Source organism: Phyllostomus discolor, chromosome 5 (genome assembly GCF_004126475.2).
Source record: "Phyllostomus discolor isolate MPI-MPIP mPhyDis1 chromosome 5, mPhyDis1.pri.v3, whole genome shotgun sequence".
Taxonomy (NCBI): domain Eukaryota; kingdom Metazoa; phylum Chordata; class Mammalia; order Chiroptera; family Phyllostomidae; genus Phyllostomus; species Phyllostomus discolor.
Window position 1 is genome coordinate 61,476,589 of NC_040907.2, and position 22,893 is coordinate 61,499,481.

General features: G+C 37.5%; 1 protein-coding gene across 1 annotated transcript in view; it reads left to right on the forward strand.

Moving 5' to 3' along the window:
* The window catches only part of ADGRL2 (adhesion G protein-coupled receptor L2), a 181,168-nt gene extending 172,137 nt beyond the window's left edge, over positions 1–9,031 (forward strand). The window contains 2 exon segments of the mRNA XM_036026340.1: positions 1,497–1,625; positions 4,952–9,031. Of these exon segments, the coding sequence (XP_035882233.1) occupies positions 1,497–1,625; positions 4,952–5,706 (884 nt within the window). The 3' untranslated portion in view covers positions 5,707–9,031.
* The last annotated feature ends 13,862 nt before the right edge of the window (positions 9,032–22,893 follow it).

The window sequence follows — 22,893 nt, forward strand, 5'->3', positions numbered from 1 at the left end:
ATTTTAAACTCCACCTTAAGAGTAAGGCTAGAAAAAATAATTACTGAAAATATACTATGCCACTGATTAAATGTTTAGCTGGTGAGTACAAATTTATCCTTCTAACTCAGACATTTATGAGAGTTTTCATCTTAAAACATTAACACAATTATAATAACTACTCTTCACTTTAAACAGTGCCAATTTTGAAGTGAAAATTCTCATTTGCAAAATTTTTTATTTAACATTCCTTTTGAAAAGTAAAAAATGTCATCCATTTAAAGTAAATCTTTGTAAACAAGTAATTAAAATACATGAGAATTTACAAAGTAATTTTTGTCTGAAGCACTATTTTTGTGTGTTTACAATTACAACTTTAAATGTATCATCTTACCAATATAATTCTTACAATAAGTTGGAAAATAAAATATTGTAGTAAGATAAGGAAACAAATGCATGTACACACAGACTTCTGAATCCAAGGCTAGGAAATTTCTATTTGGTATGAAAAAAACATGTTATTGTATATAATCCATGGAAAGGTAATTTATCCAAGTAATTTCAGTTTTGTTTTACTGATTGGTAATATAACATGTTACATTTTATCACAATGATATTTTTCATTGTTGACATTGTTTTGATGAGAGTTGGTTTAAAATGAGAAAAGGAGTATGTATGATATCAAAACCAAGTTGACTTTTAAGGTATGTTAGTAGATTACATTAGTATGGAAGACATGTTTGATGAGTATTGAAAGGCTTGTAATTTCTCAGTTGCAATAAGTGAAATGTGTGTTTATTTCATATTGCTTTAATGTTTTATCTAGTTTTGTTAAGATGACTATCAAAAAGGAAATGATCCAATGATTCATTTTTGAATCCTGGCAGATAAAATTCTCATTATATAAAATTCGTGAATGGTCTAATAATTCATTGTACCCAGCCTTTTCTTTCCTTAGCATGTGTGCTATCGCATTTACTAAGAGAAGCTTTGTGCAGTGTGTCGTACTTTTTACCTGTTTGAAGTTGTTTTTCTCCTGCTTGTATCAAAGTTGGTATTAACACAGATGTTTTCATGAGGGATAATCCTACACCTGTAAATGCTGAAAATTTGAGATTCCCTCTTCTGGGCCTCAGTGGTTAGGTTTTTAATATTAAGCAGTAACATCTTGAAACATAATGTTGATCTCTGTGCATTTAATTGCCATTTTTGTTTAACAGTGATTTTGTATAAATTAGTAAATGTCATCCTCAGCAGGTGTTTACTTGGGGGACATAGAAAGCACCTGTGAATTACTGAAATTTAACTTCCCTCTACCCTTTCTCCTTCAAATTAGTAGTACAAATACAGTCAGAAAATTTCAGCAGATTTTCCGTTGCCAACTTGTCCACTACCCTTGATGAATGCAAAAAGTACTGTACTGCAACTGTAACACTAAAATAAGAGAACTGATGTGTTCTTTCTTCTTTTCTGTTTTTTCTTTTCTTTTCTTTTCTGTTTTTTTTTTTTTGCTTTAGGAATGACTGGCAATTACCTACTAACAAACCCTCTTCTTCGACCCCACGGCACTAACAACCCCTATAACACATTGCTCGCTGAAACAGTTGTATGTAATGCCCCTTCAGCTCCTGTATTTAACTCACCAGGTGTGCTTATACTTACAAATAAAACTACCTTTTCTTTGCTGCTAAACAGAGCTCTAATCTTTGCCCTTTTTCTAGAATACTGAAGTGCCATATATTTATTATTATATCCTTAATTTCTCAATTAAAAAAGAAGTGGTGTTGACCATGCCAGGCTTCTAAAACTGCACTATATTATAGTAAAAATTTAGTCATGATAGTATTTACCAATAATTATCCGTGTTTTTGACACAGGTGGCATAAATCTTAATATATTATTACAGGACTGACATCACATGGTCCGAGAGCCCATCTTCAAGATTTATATCACTTAGAGGTATCCTATCTATGTAATATACTGTTCAGTTGACTCTAAAGTTTGCCGACAGAATTTGCTTTTGGAGTGAATTAGCTGATAAAGATCATTTGGATGCCTAGGTATAGAAAACTGCACCCAGCATTATCAATGTAACCGAACTATAGTATAGTGCAGCTTTATGGGAGTTTTTCTTTTCTCTTAAAATAACTTTGGAAAGAATGTTATTATCAGTCAGTTTATACCTATAGTTTTTTTTTAATTGGGGGAGGGGGAGAGATTGTCACTAACCCATCCTGTGTTACTGTTTTCTAATAGCTTATTTTATAAAAAGCATATATATATATGAATATTTAACAGAATTTTCAAGATTTTGGTAAAAGTTATTGCATAATTACTGCTAGTATATAATACTTCATTTGTTATTGATATTTGCCACTAAATTTAACACAGAACTCCGTTTCTGTTTTTTTTCCTTAAAATTCCTTTTTAACGTAACTGTAGCTTCTCTTTTCATTCTCTTGTTTTTCTTACTTTCCTTATGCTTTCCTCTAGCAACCTACAGAGAGACAAGTATGGGAGTAAAACTTAACTTTGCCTATCAAATGTAAATTTTTTCAGCATGATTTTTAACCAGCACAATTAAAACATAACTAGCAGTCATGAAGTAGACTCAGCGGGCAAGTGGTTCACAATTTGCAACTAAAATGTTACCAAATTGGAACAGTACATCTGTGTGTACTGCCTCTTGTCAGTAATAGAGGTCTGTAGCAAATGCTGTTCATACTTAAGTAAACACAATGCTGAAATAATTTGCTCTTTAAAGCCTGAGGTACTGTCAACAAGAATGCTTAATAATTGACTTATCATTTCTGCATTCCCACAGTAATCTTGCTACAGGCTGTGGAAAGTCTTCAAGTGAATTACCTGAACTTGGCAGAAAAAGTTGCCTCTTCAAAACCAGTCAAAGATGTGCTTAAATCTGCAGTATATCATAGAAAACACCTTCTGGATTATCCAGTACATATTTTTATATTTATTAAGCAAGAATAAAAAAAGACAAGATCCAACCTCTATAGAGGAAACCAATGCTAGCAAGTGATTTCATGTGTCACCTTAAAACACCAAGTGTTTTCTATTGGTGGATCTTACAAACATAAGGTGTGGTGCATATATGAATTTAGACAGCTAGAGAATTGTGTCACCCAAGCTAAAGGAAGCCTTACAAATAACTATCAGAACTTTGTTTTGTTATACGTGGAGCATGGTATTAATTGAATTGTCAGGGTTTCAAATGTAGAATCGGATCAGAGTTTTTAAAGCAACATGAGTGACCAACAAATATAATCCCCCCATTTTCTCATTTTCTACTAATGATAATTTGTCAAACAATTATCATATATTTATTGGTCATGAAATCAAGTTTTCTAGGATAATCTGCAGCTTTAAGAGTGGAGTGAGGACTAAAAAGGGAAATTTTCTATTTTTTTCAAGAATTAAATTTTTTTTTCCTAAACTCCTCCAAGCCTTGCATACAATGCAGCAGCCTCACAGTGGTCAGTTTCATTTCAATTTCAATAACATCATTTCATTCTTTTTTTCCCCAGACCTATCTGTAGACAAGTGATTTGTTTTTCTCTAGGATTTTGAGAATAAATAACCTAACTTTCCATGGTGCAGACCATTTAATTTTCTCTTAATTTTTTTCTTTCATTTGCCTGAAAAGCACTGTGATGTCTTAGTTTACATGTTTATGTGTCTGTAGGAAATACAACTCTGATTCAAAGAGAGCATGTTACCATATTTTTTTTCTTCCTAAATCTCTTTCCATATCTTCAGCAGACTTACCCAATCTTTCATTCCTTTAGAGATAAAAATATATTAGCCAAGGCTGACACCCTTTTCCCATTCCATAGTTAATATTTATTCTTGGTTTAATTTCTGTGACCCATACTTAAGAATCCCGAACATTTCTGCGTTTAACCTCCATGCCCATGGTGTCTGTGGGCCAGTCTCGTGCAGTAGACTGCTGGTCCACTCGGCGCTGTCACTGTGACTGATGCAGACTGCAGGGCTGCAGGCACACACTTTGACCATAAGGAGCCTGGGGCCATTGCTATTCGAGTCTTAGTACTGAAAAAAATCAAAATAATAAGAAATACCAAATGAAAAAGTAAAAGGCTGCTATTGCTGGTAACCTAATTTGTTGAACCCTTGCTCTGACTAAGTTGCTGAGAAGCTTAGAAATTCTTCATCGTGTTACAATAAATCATTTTACTTTCTTTTATATATCAGCTACTCTTAGGCCAGATAGCCTGAGCAGACAGACATGATGTGAGTTGTCCAAAGTGAGTCATCCCACCTGCTGTCTACCGTGTTGTTGGATGGTGCTTGTGGGCCCCTGGGCCAGTCAGTGTGAGAGACGGCTGTCTTTGTTTGACATGGATTCTTTGTATCTGTCCATTTTTTCATTCTTTTGTTTATTTCATCTCCAGAAAAAGGAAATGTTAGATGTTGTTTAAAAAGTTGCTTGCCACGTATGTGGGTTTATGTTGTACATTTGCCTTTGATTTTTGTATGTGACTTACCCCTTTTTAATTTAGTGTTGTTTAGGACAAATTCTGTTAATTTTATTTTTATAAATCATAGTCTCGTACTTAAAAATGTAATTGTCAGTATTGAATTGCTTTGCATTAACTATGCAAGGGCATGGAGTGAAGTCTTTTTTTTTGTAAGAGTGTCGGAGATTTGACCCAAAATCAATTAACTACTGTTTCCCCAAAATTGATCAAGTAATATTCTTTATGCCATCTTCCCTCCCTTGGAAAACAGTATTATTCTTTCACACTTTTTTGCATTATCTAAGGGGTTGCAACTGTTTACAGTTGGGAATGCGGGAAAGCCTGGCACTTTGCAAGTGTTAGCTTTCAAATACAACTTTGTCCTGAACGACATTAAAAAGTTTTGTACAAAAGAATGAATGATTCTTTAGGAAGTCACAGAGGTAATAATGGACCCCCATTTTCTGTTTCAGGACATTCACTGAACAATGCCAGGGACACAAGTGCCATGGATACTCTACCGCTAAATGGTAACTTTAACAACAGCTACTCTCTGCGCAAAGGGGACTATAATGACAGCGTGCAAGTCGTGGACTGTGGACTAAGTCTGAATGATACTGCTTTTGAGAAAATGATCATTTCAGAATTAGTGCACAACAACCTGCGGGGCAGCAGCAAGGCTCACAACCTGGAGCTCACACTACCAGTCAAGCCTGTGATCGGAGGGAGCAGCAGCGAAGATGATGCCATCGTGGCCGACGCGTCATCTTTGATGCACAGTGACAACCCAGGGCTGGAGCTCCACCACAAAGAGCTCGAGGCCCCGCTGATCCCTCAGCGGACTCACTCCCTTCTGTACCAACCCCAGAAGAAAGTGAAGCCCGAGGGGACCGGCAGCTATGTGTCCCAGCTGACGGCCGAGGCCGAGGACCAGCTGCAGTCCCCCAACAGGGACTCCCTTTACACAAGCATGCCCAACCTCAGAGACTCCCCCTCCCAGGAGAGCAGCCCTGACACGGAGGAAGACCTGTCCCCCTCCAGGAGGAGTGAGAACGAGGACATTTACTACAAGAGCATGCCGAACCTCGGAGCTGGCCATCAGCTCCAGATGTGCTACCAGATCAGCAGGGGGAACAGCGATGGGTACATAATCCCCATTAACAAAGAAGGGTGTATTCCGGAAGGGGACGTTCGAGAAGGACAGATGCAGCTGGTGACAAGTCTTTAATAGTGCAGCTAAGGAATTCCAAGGGCCACATGCGAGTATTAACAAAGAACGAGCCCATTGGCCCAGTGCAGCTCCCTCAAACTCGGCTCAAAGCGACAGCCCTGACAACCTGTGTTTCCTTCGGTGTAGAAAAGGTGACTGAACCTTGCAGTTCTGTGAATTTTTATAAAACATACAAACAACTTTGTATATACGCAGAGTATACTAAAATGAATTATTTGTTACAAAGAAAAGAGATGCCAACCAGGTATTTTAAGATTCTGCTGCTGTTTAGAGAAATTGTGAAATGAGAAATCAAAACTTTCCAGCCATTTTACTGCAGCAGTTTGCGAACGGAATTTGTAAATACGGCTGCACCGTTTTTGTAGGCCTGCATTGTATTATATACAAGACGTAGGCTTTAAAATCCTGTGGGACAAATTTACTGTACCGTACTGTTCCTGACAAGACTTGGAAAAGCAGGAGAGAGATTCTGCATTAGTTTGCAGTTCACTGCAAATCTTTTACATTAAGGCAAAGATTGAAAACATGTTTAACCACTAGCAATCAAGCCACAGGCCTTATTTCGTATGTTTCCTCAACTGTACAATGAACTATTCTCATGAAAAATGGCTAAAGAAATTATATTTTGTTCTATTGCTAGGGTAAAATAAATACATTTGTGTCCAACTGAAATAGAATTGTCATTAAAATAATTTTAACGAGTTTGAAGGAAATATTGTGAAAAGCTCTTGGTTGCACATGTTACGACATGTTTTTCCTTACACTTTGTCATGGTAAGTTCTGCCCACTTTGACTTCTTTTCCACTGTATACAGTGTTCTGCTTCTACAAGTTAGTTTTATTCTTACATTTAAATTTCTTATTGCCAAAAGAACGTGTTCTCTGGGGAGAAAACTCTTTGAAGCCAGTTAGGCCATGCGTTGCACACACGTGGTGAGACCGAGGAGAGGTGGCGTGCCGCCCCTCTGTGTATTCTCAGACAGCGGGCAGAGAGGGCCCTGGGCACTTCTCACAAACTTTCTAGTGAACAAAAGGTGCCTATTCTTTTTTAAAATAAAATAAAACATAAATATTACTCTTCCATATTCTTTCTGCCTATATTTAGTAATTAATTTATTTTATGATAAAGTTCTAATGAAATGTAAATTGTTTCAGCAAAATTCTGCTTTTCTTTTCATCCCTTTGTGTAAACCTGTTAATAATGAGCCCATCACTAATATCCAGTGTAAAGTTTAACACGGTTTGACAGTAAATAAATGTGAATTTTTTCAAGTAGTTAACATGTGCACTTTTATGTATGATGCATAATTGGCTTTAATACACTGGTCTTTTCCCACTCCTCCCCTTTGGATATATTTAGGTCCCTTCATAATACAACTCACGGATAGGTGAGAGAATACAATTAAGTTGCCTGATGGTTTTATATGCTAAAAAGGATATATTTGTATTTTGATTATCCATTATCCATGCTCAAAATTTGGCAGATAAGTTTCAACAGGGAAATATACTGACAGTTTTTTGTTTGTTGGGTTGCACTGGAACTTTAAAAATAACGATGAAAAAAGAAATGTTGGAAATTCTATAATCAAATTGAGCTTCATTTTTAAAAAATGAGTTTTCAGCAGTATTGAGAAGAAATTCCTAAAACACACTTTTGCAGTTTAGGATTATAGGTAACCCTATAGGCAGCTATGAATGACAATATCTGTTATCATGGAAAGGCTCAAAAATCATATAACTGAATCTCAACAAACAGATTTTCCCTGTCCACATAATAAATATTTATACCAAATTCTTCTGCAGCTTAGGTTTTCTCTAGTGACTACCAAGTTATTTTATGTGGACACACTTAGTCATGTCTGTTGAATTTAAAAAGAGTAATGAGAAAAAATTTTCAGGTATACATTTATATATCTAAATGTGTGTATAGTAAGGTAGACACTATATAATAAAATATCAATATTTAATTGTAGGGTAACAATGGAGGAGTATATTCACATGTAGTTAATAGCTAATAAGTTGGAGATTGTAAGAAGTTATATTCAGATTCAAACATTTAATTCTCTTGGGAAGGGTATTTCTATTTCTTCGGCTAAAATTTTTCAGCCATTTTCAAAATTTTATTTGCTACAAGGGGGTATTATATAAATAAACATTCTCATTTTCTCCTTTTTTCCTTTCAAAGCCTGAAACTACAGTGTGGTGTGATATGTACTTCCCAGTATACAAACTGAGTAGGGTCAGGTTGGTTCAGTAATAATGGATTAGCCAAAAAATATATTATTCAGACAGAGCTGTTTTTCTTGAAGCAGTTCTTAGAATTGGTATGCTGTGAACAAGTGCATAGTACCTAAATGGTTAATGTTCTCTTTAGAAAAAGTAATTTATTATGAGTCTTTATAATAGAGAATACAATTTGGAAGCTATTACTCATCTTTGTCACCAAAAGAAAAATTGTTTTTACAATGGATTTCTTTTTAAAAATGTGTAAATGTTGCCTTAAACTCTATCTAGGCTTCCTCCTAGTCCAAGTTAATTTCTTAAGTTTAACATTATTAATCTACTGACTGATGCATTACTCTCCTTATTAGTCCAGTAGGTTCTTGGGGTCTGCCCAGACTTCACATGGATACACAATTTCTACATCCTTGATTGTTTCTCTTTGTGATAGTCACGACTGTGAACTTTTATAAAGTCACATTATCGTACCTCTGTCCAGGGTCAGTTGGTCCACTGCTCTGCTAATAATAAGGAATGCTTGTTCCCATTTGTTTCAGATGTAGCTTGATACAGGTTAGTCCAGATTGACTTATTTTAAAATAGAGGCTTGTGTTTGTTCTGTTTACAAAAGAAAAGTACAGCTTTTCTGTATATATTCATCTTACAGGCTTTTAAAATCATTTATGTGGAAGAGAATCCATACAGGTCTGTAAGTTTCTTGAACATGTTGTCAACTCCAACTCATCCACATTGATTTGATATAGTTACGTACAGTATTTTAACCAGTGTAACAACTGGTTTTAAAGTAAAGGGACAATTATTTGACAGAAAATCACCATCACTATTCTCTCCCCTAAGAGAAAAGCATCATGCACAAATTCATTGCCAAATTTCAAAAGAATATTCGTGTGCACTTGTTACAATGGTGTTTTCAAGGATGCCTGTTTTATGTATTTATTTAAATGAAAAAGGAGAAAATGTACTTTTCCATCAATTCAACTTTGAACCTCAGGCTGCAAACTGACCTTTATGATGCTCTCATGGGATAGAGTGTTTTTGTAAAAAAAAAAAAAAACTTTAACTCACTAAAAATTTTATGGCGGTTATAACCTAAGTAGAAAAACTTGAAAAAATGCATACAAGTTGAATTTTTGTAATAAAAATAGCTCTTCGTATTTTATTGATACTGAAATTTTCTTTAAAGACAGTTATTCGTGCAGTGTTTTACAAATAAAACTACCTGTGTTTCAGATATTTTTTTCTCTTTCCATGAAATTGTTGCATTAAATCTCAAACATCAGTGTGAAAAGGTACTGACATGTTGAATACAGATGAGGATTGCTGCACAGGGTAATAAAGTTAGGGTGTTTTTTGGTGAAAATGCTGTATCACGTATTTCCTTCTAGTAAGCATCAAATTGATCATGAGCGTCCTTTAAGTAGCAGACTAGACAGAAGCAGAGCTGAAAGATGAGTGAATGGTACCGGGTTTGGAGATGAATTCGTGACTACCTTAATTATCATTTGAGTGGTATTGAATGGGAATTTTCTGTTACGTCACTTTGGGTCTCCAAATGATCATAGAAACTCTTCATGTTAGGTAAATGGACCAAGCAAAAAAACTGGAATGTTTAAGGATATCACACATTTAATTGATGTGCACTTTGTCCACATTACTGATGCCTTGTTTCAGAATGTGTGGGACTGATGGAAACTCCATTTCAAGGCACTATGGTCACCACACTTTCAAGGCCAGGGTGACATACCTCTGTCAGAGGGCATTAATAGTAAGTTGTAAATGCACCATGTAATCAGGCTAATTAAGTGTAGTTTTCAAATATTGGCAACAGACTACCCTTCACCTCTTCAGGCTTCTGTGGAGTTGTCATCATTTCCTTGATGGTATTACTGTTGACTGAGTGTGCAGTTTTCTCAGAAGCCAGTTCGATATTTACAGACAATTTTAACTGGTAAAATTTTTCTGAATGCATTGTGAAATGCTGTTGAGTATACTACCTTTTAACATTATAGATCATTGTTTGAAATAAAAAATTGCAAAATAGGTAACCGAATACAATTGAGCTCACCAAAATCTTTTCCTGCTGTGGAAGAAAACAGTGCTGGTCCATGAGTCCCTCACACATTTCTCTATTACGTTCTTATGAAACTGTCATACCAAAACCTTAGAAATACATAGAAGGCATAGGTAATCTCAAACAGTGTTATGTGAGAATAAGAAATGCGTGATTATCAATTTTGAATAGTTTATTGCTTCTTTCTCCATAAGCATTGTTAAATCGTATATCAGAACTGAGCTTTTTAAAGCATTTTGGCACTCAAGCAACATGGCTTTCTTATTTGATTTTATTAGCAAAAAATGGCTGATCATTTGATACTCTCTTAGAAAGGCTGGCAGCTATTCTATAGAATTCCCAGGAACAATAATGATAGGTATCAGAGATATTGATTAGATGAAAGATCCATTCATTACATATTTTTTTCTGCTGAAATATCGATCTGAATAAATAGATGGCTTTTAAACCAAAACATAGCAGTAGCACACAGTAAATTCTTTTTAATACTATAAAAAAAGCTACAGAACAAGATGTCTAATTTTTAAAGATATTGCAGACTAAATGATTTTGTCCTACTTACTTATTTTACATATTGCAGCAAGTATGAAAGTGCTAGCTTCTATCATTTAATAGATGCTTCATGTATGCCAGGCTCTGTACCTAACGTGATGGTCTTTGTTACACTCGGTCCCCTCAACAGTCCTCTCAAAGGAGTTCTTATGATATACTTTTGCCAAAGTAAGAAAACAGTTTGCTCAAGGTCTCACCTGGTGAGTGGCCGAGCCTAGACTAGCCTGACGCTTGTTTGACCCCAGAGTTGGAGCGTTTATCATGTGTCACCTTTGGCTTTACTTTGAGTTCGAAGAATATTCCTTACACTTCATGAATCCATTGCTGGTTGGGAAGGCTGGTTGGTCTGTCTTGAGTCTGTAGAGCTGTGCCATAGAACAAAGTGAAGAAGTCAGTTATCATAGAAGCCAGTGTGTCTCAGAAGAGGATACTACTGGTAGAAGACCGTGTGTTTGCCTCAAACTAGCAGAAGCGAGTCCATCAGCCGGGTGGTAGTGGAATGTCAAGTCCTGGTTACTGATTTGCCCCCTTGGGAAAGAACAAACAAGGTCAGCACGAGGGAGTTGTAGCAGGGAGAAAAAAATCAAAGATTTTGATTGAGGATATCAAGTTTCTGGTCCTCATCGGATCAATGGATGGTGTTCGTTACCTTACCCAGTTAGCAGTGTGATCAAAGAACAAAAAAATGAAAAGCACTTTTTGTTTTGTTTCACAACTGTGCCACAACAACAGTGAAAAAGTCATGTGGAATGTCAAAATATTTGAGTTCCTTAAATTATTTTAAAAGTTAATATTGTTTTAAATTTAAGTGATGGGGGCATGTGTGTGTGTGTGTTTCAGTATTTAGGGCTTTTGAAGTTTATAATCTAGTTTTTAACACTGGCCTAAAGATCTCCGAAGGGCATCTGAAAAATGAAGAGTATGAACTGAAACAGTACTGTATTTTATTTTCCCCAAAATTGGTCCTACAGAGTCCCAGAGTTACAGGGGGGACTCAGAAAGGCAGATGGTTAAGGGTTTTCCCTGTGAGTTAAGTTGTAAATGCAGTCTACTAAGACAGACGTTTTGCTGAGCTGTGTGATATATTTCATTCATTCTCAGAATGGTAAGGAATCTGCACCAAAGTACTTCAACTTAGCCAGCTCTAAAGTAGTGGCTGGGAATTGCCACTTTGCCTCATGCCTGAGCCCAAGCATTTGAGCACAGTTTAATTCTGTCTCTGGGGACAGTGTGGCCACCGAGAGCCTCCCAGAGTCCCCCAGAAGCTCCACAGCAGTTAGCTAGGCTAGCACCAGAAAGCCACATGCACTGATTTTCTAGGGAAGTGATCATTATGTAGCTGGCCCCGAGGTCACAGAGGAAAGGAAGATTCGCACGTGAGGAATATGAGTGAGTGTCTGGTGGCTGCTGCCCCAGATGGACAGTGTCTTCTGGCCACTACACCTGAGGACTGTCTGAGTCTGAAGGGCCTTGTAGCTGCTGCTCGCTTCTGTCCTGGCTCTTGCCTGCCTCTCCTAACACCGAATGACCTCTGTTTCTTTCCTTTTCAAACTTTGTTCTTCTCAATTCTCTCCTTTCAAAAAAGTTATTTTAAAAACCATTTTAGTTCTTAATCATAACTAGTTTTCTGTCCTTTTTTTTTCATTTCATGGATTTTAGTCTTTTTCTTCCTAGGATATATACAGGGTGGGGCAAAAGTAGGTTTAGTTGTTTGTATGGAAAATAATAACAGTAATTAATGCAATAATAAAAAACATGTACTCACAACTTAAACCTACTTTTTGCCCCACCCTATATTTTAGTCTGTGGATTTCCTCTTTCATCTCATTGTCTTCTGGTTTCATATGCTTTTTTTTAGAAAATCTCTTCTAATTTCTACTTTTTATTAGCCCTAACCTTTCATCTTTATTGGAATATAAGCTTGTTATATTTAAATTTCTCCTAATTACACTTTTTAATTTTTCTCTACACTTCACATTCTTTAAAAAACAAACATTCTCTCTCTTCTTTTTAAATGTTTTTTCTCTCAACTTACTTTTTCAACAGTCAATAAGAGTTATAGCCACAAAGATGGTGATGGCGTTGAAAAAAATTCTGCACTGTTTCAGTCCTACTTGTAATCCAATTTTAGTGTTCATTTGATATAAGATATTCATATAAATAATTTAATGAAGTGGAGGTATTATGGTTGTGGAAATTTTAGAGTCATGCAGACATAGATTTAAGCCTTTGCTCTCTTGCAGGCAAATTACCTAACGTCTCTCAAATTATTTTCTCCTCTAAAATTGGAACTGGCCTACCTTGCCAAGGCTTGCCGTTGCCGACTAGAAGTAATGTATGTAAAGTGCTTTAGTGCGGTGTTGCATGTGATAGGCACTCAATGGGTAGTAGCTTTTTTTTTCTTGAAGATATTTTAAATGTAGCATAAACATTTTATGACTTTAACTGGCAGAAAAATAATCAGTCATCAGGACTTCAGCTGGGTTGTCATTATCTGCCTCAAGCCACATGGCCGGGGTTTGTCTGTAACACCGCCATGAGCACCGCACCTACGGCCGCCAGGCTCCTGACTGCAAGGGTGGAGGCTTCGAGGGGAGGCTCAGCTTCCTGCAGCAATCTAGGTTCGTGAGAGCAAAGGGTAGCAGGCCTCTGAGTCTCCTTCTGGAATATTAATTTAGCTAATTACAAACATGCAGAGAAGTGTGTCACTTAATTTTTCCATTTCTCTACTTCCTCTTTTTCCTTCTTGTTTATCCTTTCCTACACAGCAGTAGACAAGTCTCTTGCTCTGTTTGACTTTCTTTAACAAACACTGGTTGAATACCTACTATGTGTTTCATGTGTAAAAGTAGGTGGTAGAACACAGAAATAAAGGATGTTCTTGTCCTTAATAATGACAAGGACTAACATATTGATTAACTATTTGTTGCTATGTTCTGTATTTAAACCCTTCATGAATATAATTTCATTAAAAATTCTAATTCTTGAACAATTCTGTAACATTAAAACTATTATTGCCTGCCTGGTATAGGGGAGAAAACGGGCTAAGCAAGGTGAAGCAACATGCAGAAGGTCAAAAATCAAGTGAATGAGGGACCCGAGACGTCAATTCCTAAGTACCTTGCTATACATACAACTGACATGGCTTGAAACCAAAACATATTTCAAAGGATAGTCTACATCACAGTAAGATAAAGGCTTATCCATTGTGAGATCACAAAGGAGAGAGTGATTGACCGGAAGAAACACTGAGAAAAGCTTTATTGTGGAGATAATGCTGGAGCTGGGTTTTAAAGGATAAGTAGGAGTTTTCTGGGAGAACAAAGTGTACAGAAGGACAAAGTGTACAAAGTGTATTTTTTCTAAGTGGGTAGAAAATAACGTGAAAAGCAAACAGGTGTGAAAAGACGCGAGCTGGTTTGAGTGAGCAGTTCAGTGTGACTGGAATAATGGAATGTGTCTGACGGAGTGTGGTGGGCCAAGAGCTGGGGAGATAGAATGAGGCCAGACTGAGAAGGGCCTCAAATGTCCCTTTTCGTGCTACAGCTGATGGCTGCTGATATCAGCCCATGAGGACAGAAGCGAAGGGAATTAATGTTTAGTTTCTCTTACATGTGTGCCTTATTTACAGTGGCTCATGCTTAATTTACATTCATTTAATTATCTACCATATAAGGAAGTTATTTATCATTATAACTTTGATTGAAGTATATAAAATATAAAGGTAGCATTTGCTGAATTTTTGCCAAATGGTCATACCAGTGTAACTAGCACCCAGAGTGGGGAGACGACATGCGGAACTCCAGCAGCTGCCTCGTGTCCTCCAGTCATTACACCCCAAGGCTAACACAACCTGCCTTCCACCACTAGAGTTTAACCTCGTCTGTTCTTGGCCTGTGCAGAGCATGATGCAATATATAATATTTTGTGTATGATTTCTTTTTTAAAAAGAAAAAGAGGGGAAGGGAGAGAGAAATGGAGAGAAACATTGATGGGTGAGAGAAACATGGATCAGTTGCCTCTCACATACCCCTAACCAGGGACCGGGCCCACAACCCGGGCATGTGGCCCTGACTGAGAATCAAACTGGTGACCCTTCAGTCTGTTGGACAACACTGAGCCACACCAGTGAGGGTTTGTGTATGACTTCTTATCTTCAACATCATGCTTGTGAAATTCATTCATACAGGCATGTGCAGATGTAATTCATTCCTTGTTATCCATGGATAACATTCCATGGTCACTAAATTATAAATTATCCAGCCTTGGAGTTGTTATTATCTCTCTTTTGTGAATAATAAAACTGGGATAGGTTAAATAACTAGTCTTGTATCAGATCTGACTCTGATGCAGTATCATCTCCTAAAGCCTGCAGGGCAGTTTAATATATGAGGTTTAAATCATTCAGTCTCTAGTCAACAATAATTTGAGTGCTTACTCAATGAAGTACACAGTAATTTATTGTGTGCCAGGTACCTTTCTAGCTGCTGAGGGCATAGTAAGAAACAAAGCAGATTCCCAACCTCCCAATAAACATTCAGGTGTACAGGAGGCTAACTTTAGCTGCCAATAAGTGCCATGAAGAAGATGGTAATAAACAGAGTACTGAGTTTGTAGAACACTTCATCCTGTGCACTTGGTATTGCTTTGTACAATTCTTGGAACAAACCCATAAGGGAGACCCACCCAATGAGCTGTCTTCATGACCATTAGTTTATAGATGAGGGTGCTGAAGCGTGGAGACTGAAAGCATCCCCCATTTGTCCTAGAGTTAGTAAAAAGAGAAAGCAGGGTTCGAGTCCAGGCAGTTGAACCTCAGAGTCTGAGCACATAATTCCAGAGCTGTGAAGGGTAAAATAATGACAAATACTGTAGTGACAGGGCTGGTCTAGCTTGGAAGCTGGGAAGACTCTGCGCAAGAGAGCTGCACAATGAAGAGGTCTTTGAAAATCTGGAGGGAGAACATCCCAAGAAGAAAGAGAAGCAAGTAAAAAGGCTCTGATTCGTGGGTACACTTGGCATGTTTATGGTCAGAAAGAAGAGAACAAAGGGAAATGCCTTAGCCAAGACCAGGTTGGGAGCTATAGAGAGACAGGTTGGAATATCACCTTCAGCACATCCTAGATGCATTTGCCCTACATTTGCTGCTTCCTAATCAACAGCATCGGTCTCTTCTCTGGAATAAATGTGGCGATCCATATAAAGGCTTAGAATGACATGGCAAGTAGGAAGTATTCAAAACTTGGTTTCTTCTTGCTCATGCTTTCACAGGCCCTTCCTATCCTGATGGCTGTGGGATAACCAAGAGCTACCAGAGGTGACGTTGCTTGCAGAAGAATGTGACTGACATATTTTCTTCGAGTTTCTTGTCTGCTACTTTTTATTATTGATTGCAACCTGCCAGCTGGGGTTTGGAGCTATCAGGAAGGGCATCTCAGGCCAGAATCTTTCCACGCGCATGCAGCAGATGTGGCAAGGGGCAGGTGAAAGAACTAGGCAGAGAGACCATGAGTCTTAATGAAACTTGACCAGGACACATCTGAAGTCCAAAACCGTGTTGCCCAAAATGCTAGAAGTCCATCCGTTCCGTGTGCATTTGAAATGAGAAAAGTGCCTGTCTTTGAATGAGTCCTTACTTTTGAGACAGGAGGCGGTGCACTGTTTCAAGGTGAGACAATGTTATGTGCTGCTCATTGGATGAGCCTGTTCTAATTACATGCCTCCTTGATTATTGTTCTGCAGACTGATTAGAACCATATTCAAGACATTTGTAGATCATAGTTCCTGACACTTCTATATGTTAGCAAATCAAGTATGATTTATCCCTGGAATTACTGGTTAGGGACAGCTTCTTTTTTTCAATGCATGTTCTCTCTAGCTTATAATTTTAATTAGAGCTTGCTCCCAGTTCACACGGAGAACAAGGATGTCACTTCAGCGCTGATGCACAGCCTCAGTGTGTAAGGCAACTTTGACTCTGGAATTTGGATTCTTTAATCAATGCTGGATGTAAAATAAGGGAAACTGCTGAATTAATGTTACAATGTAACAGGAAATTAGATAACCCTTCACTTTAGGAGGTGAATTTGAATTAGATGACTGATAGGCAAAGCTGGATTCGACAGTCCAGGGGTCCTTATCTACCACACCCAATCCTGAGTGAAGATCACCTTCCCCGGCACCTGACCCAGCTGCAAGTGACTAGGCCCACCTGCTGAAGAGGGTCCCTGCAGTGGGGTGACTGATGTCTGTCTTCTCTGCCACTTGCAACTTCTTGAGACAGTGACTTGGAGCTGTCACTGCTGTGCTGTCACCACAGCATTTGCTGTTCAGGTGTCCCCATCTTCCCTCATCGATGTGGTGGCATCATGTTCTCTCCCTTGTTTTGGTAATGCTGACAGAGATAAACAAGCAGTTTCTTAGACGTTCTATGTCTTATGACCATGGCAGATGTCTATGTGCGAGAGAAGTACGATTACTTTCTAAACATGTAAAATAAGAGAAAAAGCTGCTTTGCATTTCTGATTACCTTCTTTCTACCAGAGATAATATTGTATTGTTTCTCAGAAAATCCAGTATCTTGAACAAGATAATTATATTCCTCCTAATACTCAAGTAGAATTTTCCATCCATGAAATATAAGAGAACTACCTTTTTTTAAGATTCAAGTTCAAATTTAATCACTTTGTCTCTGAACTTCAAGTGAAATTTAATTATCATTTTGACATACATTGACTAACATACAAACAGTGCCATCAAGAGCATAAAATTTAGAATGTGCTAGAAAATAAAGAGCTGGGGGGAGTTTGACAGAGTTGGGAAGTTTCAAGAGTACAATCTGTTTTGGCAAGTTCAAACTCTTTTCTTCTTAAAAATGCAATTGCTATTAAAATGCAATATTGCTTGACAGTGGCAAGATGAATATTTAACAGTAAATGCTGGTGCAGTTTAAATGTTCCTGGGCCCAGGTTTAACAGAATTTCATAAGGAAGATTTACTTTCATGAAGTAAAAAGGGGTGTTTGAAATGAAGTAGGATAGCCTCAAGGATTTTTATCACCCAGCTTAGAGAAGGCTGTTTCATCAAAGAGCTGAATTGGATCATCAGAGAACCAGTATAAAGTTTGCCCTAAACAAACGAATAGTGTAGCTAAGGGGAGAATTTTCCTAAGTAAAGTTGATGCTTTGATACTCGTTGTATCAGTCAAGTTTCTCCAGAGACACAAAGCCAGAAGGATGTGTATAGATAATAGATACAGGTATGCAGAGGGACATTTATTTTGAGGAATTGACTCACATGATTAGGAAGCCTAGCAAGTCCAAAACCTGCAGAGTGCGAAGAACCGGAGACCCATGGGGCAACTGATGCTGTAGTTTAAGTCTGAAGGCTGTCAGGTGAGGAATGCTTTCTCTCTCAGGAGAGGTCAGTCTTTTGCTCTATTCAGGCCTTTAATTGGTTGGATGAGGCCCTACGTTAAGGAGGATATTTTGTTGAACACAAATTCCACGGATTTAAATGTTAATCTCATCCAAAAACACCCTCACAGAAACATCCAGAATAATATCGAACCACATATTTGAGCATCATGAGCCAACCAACTTGGCTCAGAGATCTGACTGGTGGTTACCCGAGAAGAGGTGGGTGGGGAGATTGTGAAAGAGGTGAAGGGACTAAGAGATACAGATTAACCCTGGCTGGTGTGGCTCAGTAGATTGAGTGCCAGCTTGGGAACCAAAGGGTTGCAGGTTCGATTCCCAGTCAGGGCACATGCCTGGGTTGCAGGCCAGGTTTCCAGTTGAGGACACACAAGAGGCAACCATACACTGATGTTTCTCTCCCTCTCTTTCTCTTTCCCTTACCCTCTCTCTAAAAATAAATAAATAAAATCAGAAAAAAAAGTACAGATTAGTAGCTAAAGAATAGTCACAGAACTGTAAAGTACAGCATAGGGAATATACTCAATAATAATAAATATGTATGGTGCCAGGTGGGTACTGGAAATATCAGAGGGAACACCTTGTAAAGTATATGATTGTCTGGCCACCTGAAACCAATACAAAATAATATTGGAAGTAAACTGTAATTTAAAATAAAATAATTTTTTATTTAAAATAAAAAATTCATAAATTAAGAAATAAAATAACTATCTCAGTTATTGGTGATAGGTTTTGCAATCTCTCTACATTCAATGTGAGGCATTTTCATAGTATTATTCTATTGGCCCTGTTTAGTTTTGCATTTTTCAAATATTTTTACTCAGGATTCTTCATATCAGAATCAACAATAATTGCTGTGTAATGGACTCGGATTTTAGGAATGAAAATGTTAAAAAGCTGATAATTTGGGAACATGGATAGAAAAACACTACTCACAATAAAAGTAAATCAATGGAAATAGAGGTTCCACCGCCCTTCCCAGTTTTGTCACCTACATGTGATAATTCACCTAGTCTTGGTTTAATTCCTTTTCCATGAAGGAAAATAAAACTAGCATTTTTTAAGTGCCTATTATTTGCAAGGCACTACGCTAAGTCCTTAAACACATTGTTTCAGTCCATGTCTTCAGTGCGCCCTGTCTCCATTTCTGTTACCACAGCCGCAGCATAGGCTCTGCAACGTCAGACCCGCGCCCCTCTCCGCTCTCCAATAGTTACTGTGTTAACATCAGACGTGTTTCTCTAAGACGTTCCTCCCTTTTTTCTACACCTTTTCTTCCCAGTGACAGCAAGATAAAATTTTCGTTCTCGGCATTCAAAGTTCTTTACGATCTGACCCTCCAACTAGTCAAACCGTTGACTGTGCCCTCCGCTCCATCCTGCCCCCAGTTCTCTCGTCCAGCGGGGTTACTCAGGGTCTCATTCCAAATCTCATTCTCCCTGAGCTTCCCAGGGCCTACAGTCTGATGCACGCTTTCTCCATGGAATCTCTAGTTTCTATCAGAGTTTTTGAGGCATGCTAAGGACACATTAAATATCTCTATTGATCATATAAATTAATGAATTTTTTCTGTCAATAGAGGTCTAGATATCCTGTCTGATTCTCCCATGGAATACACTTCAAAATGCTACAAAAATATTTTAAAATGTATTAAAATGCACTGGTGAGTTAGTCAGAAGTTAAAACCAAAACTAAAAGAATGTTAGAATCTACTGAGATAAACAAATGTAAGTTGAAACCAAGTGTTGCCTCCTCCCTCAGAAGTTTTACCGAATCTGGAAAATGTGAGCTTTGGTTTCCATGGCGCAAGGAAGCATGGGGAGCAGAAGACAGTTCACAGGGACCTCTCTGAGCATCCATGACCTCAGGCTGGCTCTCATGTGGGCTTGCACCTCGAATCTGCATTGGGAATCGCAAGTTTACTTTTATTTTAGGGAGGGCCTGTTTACAAGAAAGAGCAGCAAAAAGTTGACCTTCCCTACACATATGACCCTAAACCATTCAGAATATCAAAGGGTTTTATCATCGAATGTTCAGGCCTTACTTTTTGAAGTATCTTGACAACTAAACCCAAATAAAACATCAATGATTTAGTCATCATGTATTTAACCTATCTAAAACTAATAAAATAGACTCAGAGGCCAACCAAAAACCGTTTTTCCTAAAGCAGACCCATGTTCTATATGACACCTTAATGTATAAAAAGGAATATCAAAAAACACTAGGAAATATTTTTACTTTGGGGAGAAAATGGACTTAGTCCTTTCTTAGGTGACATGCAAAAAAAAGCAAACAACAAAATCAGAATATTAAAGCATTACATATAAAAATTGGAATTTTTAAAGTTAAAAAATGTAGGTAAAGAGGTTTGGATTTAAAAAGATTTTATATCATAATAGCAAGGAAGGAAAAAACAATGTAAACACTATCAGATCTTGTGAAAACATAATGCTATTCATAGAAATAATTTTAAAAGTATGAAACCACTATTTAATAAAAATATTAAAATATATCCCAATTCACTGGTATTAAACAGATATAAATTATTACTAGGGAGAACTGCTCAGTTAGTAAAATAGGCAGTTTCAACATCATAGCAAAATGTCCAATGAACCTGAGTTACTCTTTTCACTAAATTTATCAATAGTGAAACCAGAGTTCTCTGCACTGCTTCGGCCTTCACGGATCTCGGTAAGATATTTCTGGGTGGGTTCAGCGAGGAGGCTCAGAGGGCGTGAGATTGAAGCAAACACAAAGAAGCTGCTATTTTTTCAACCTAAGAAAAAGAGGTACTTAAAACAGTCACAGAATTATTATTATATCAAAGGGTACTAACTGGTTTCATTTCTACAGAAGAAAGAAAACCAAGAAGTGTATCTTGCAGGATAATTCATTTTACAGTGCAGGTATTTTGGATATTCTGAGACAAATCATGCAGTGGGTTATAGAAGATGGTTTGAAAATCTTTATGGGTGATATTTAAAAGCAGGAGAGGTTTTCCTCTATCTCCAGTGCTTCTGTTCTAGATTAGAAGCTCCACTAAAAACTTTCTCAAAGACCCATTTGGAGCTGTGATTCCAAATCCAGACTTTATGCAAGAGCATGTTTTAAACAGACCACACTGGATAAAACCAACTTTCGTGCTCTAGGCTAGAATATCCCTCTAAAGTTAAAGAGTCCACTTACACATGGTACTTGGTTTGTTACAAGATCAAGCCAATGGAGAAAGTTATCTGTTCCACCAAACAAATTCTCTTGGAGTCTGTTCACATTAGTTATTCTCTCAGGGTTTATGTGAAGTTGATTAAATTAGAGGACAATGTGAAAAATGCCTAACCAGAGCCTGATCATAAGAGGCACCTCAGCAAATAAGACTTAGGATACTAGAAGAAAATAGAGTTGAAAACAGTGGCGGGGGTGGGGGGATATGTATGTTTTCTACCTAGCCATGTCTTTAAATATTCAAAGCTGGTCTTACATTAGTGCTACAAGTAATGATAATTATAGTATTAATACAGACAATGCTTGCTATGTGTCATACACTTAATCTTTCAATAACTCTATGAAGAAGGTATTAGCATTATTCTTTTCCAAGAAGAAGAAACTAAGACACAGAATGGTTAAGAGAAATATGCAGATGTGAAGGACTGGGGACAATGAGGCTGGAAAAGAGCCTGAGGACAGATGGGACATGGAGGGCACAGCCAAGAAAGTTTGTATTTTATTCTAGGGCAGCCTTTGTGAGTTTCTGAGAAGAGGAATGACTAGTCCCAGGTGTGCTTGTAGCACTGTGTGTAGTTCTTATCCCAGGAATGAATCAGTGCTGGAGGTGAGAACTACAGGCGTGAGATGTTGAAGTGTTTGGACCTTATGAGTGGGGATAGGAAGGCAGCCCTAGCTGAGAGATTATGGAGGAAGCACTCGCAAGACTCGATTGTTAATTCTATGTCTGAGAGAGAGGAAGAGAAGCTGAAGATATTTTCTCTTTATGAACTTAATAAAAAAGTAAGATTACATTTCATGAACAGTATCTGTACATAATTGACCATAAGTTCTGAAATGCATTAATCATCCAGGTCATTAACTTTCTTAAGTTTTTCATGTGTTTATTCCAAATTTCAATATCCTGCCAAAGACTTAGGTCTTTTAATACATGAGAAACAAAGCCAAGCATGTTGTTGAAGCTGCGACTAGGTAACAAAGAGATTCAAATGAACCTAGGCATCTGATGAAATAGATTAGCTCAATTAAGTGTCTCTTGAATGAGTCAAGCAGGTAAGCTAACCATCTTTCCCAGGTCACTATGGCAAATTCTTCTGAAGTTCAGGACTTCTTAGCAACTTTTTAAAGTCTAATCAGATGTTCAAACAGCAAAAATGCTATTTACAAAAATACCAGTCACAGTACTTAGATGCTTATAACTCCCCAGAAAGTATAAGATGAGAGAAAATGCGAGAATCAGTACTTCCAACTGCATACACAAGGAAATAATACCGTACATACTAGTAGTGTGAGCAAAGCAGAAAGACTCTTTTGAACCTTCGTCCAGTCGTTCTAGTTATTCTTGGCATCCTCACCTCTCCCCCCAATATTCTCTCTCCTCCCACGCTAATCTTTTTACCATTCAATTCAATTTTCTGCCCTTCATTCAGTTCCTGCTCTCCTTCATTCTGGAGACACCTCAATTTTCTTTTAATTGCATGACTGTATGCTTTCCCCTCCCTGCGTCTAGAGTGTTTCCCTTGACTGGATTTGCCAAATACCTTCACTTACAGCCTTCAAAGATCTCTTTCATTTTTCCTTCCTCCCCGTGGCCCATCATAAGTAAGTGTGTGTGATATTGAATCTCTCCTTTATTCTAATGTGCTACTTGCTCACTCCACAA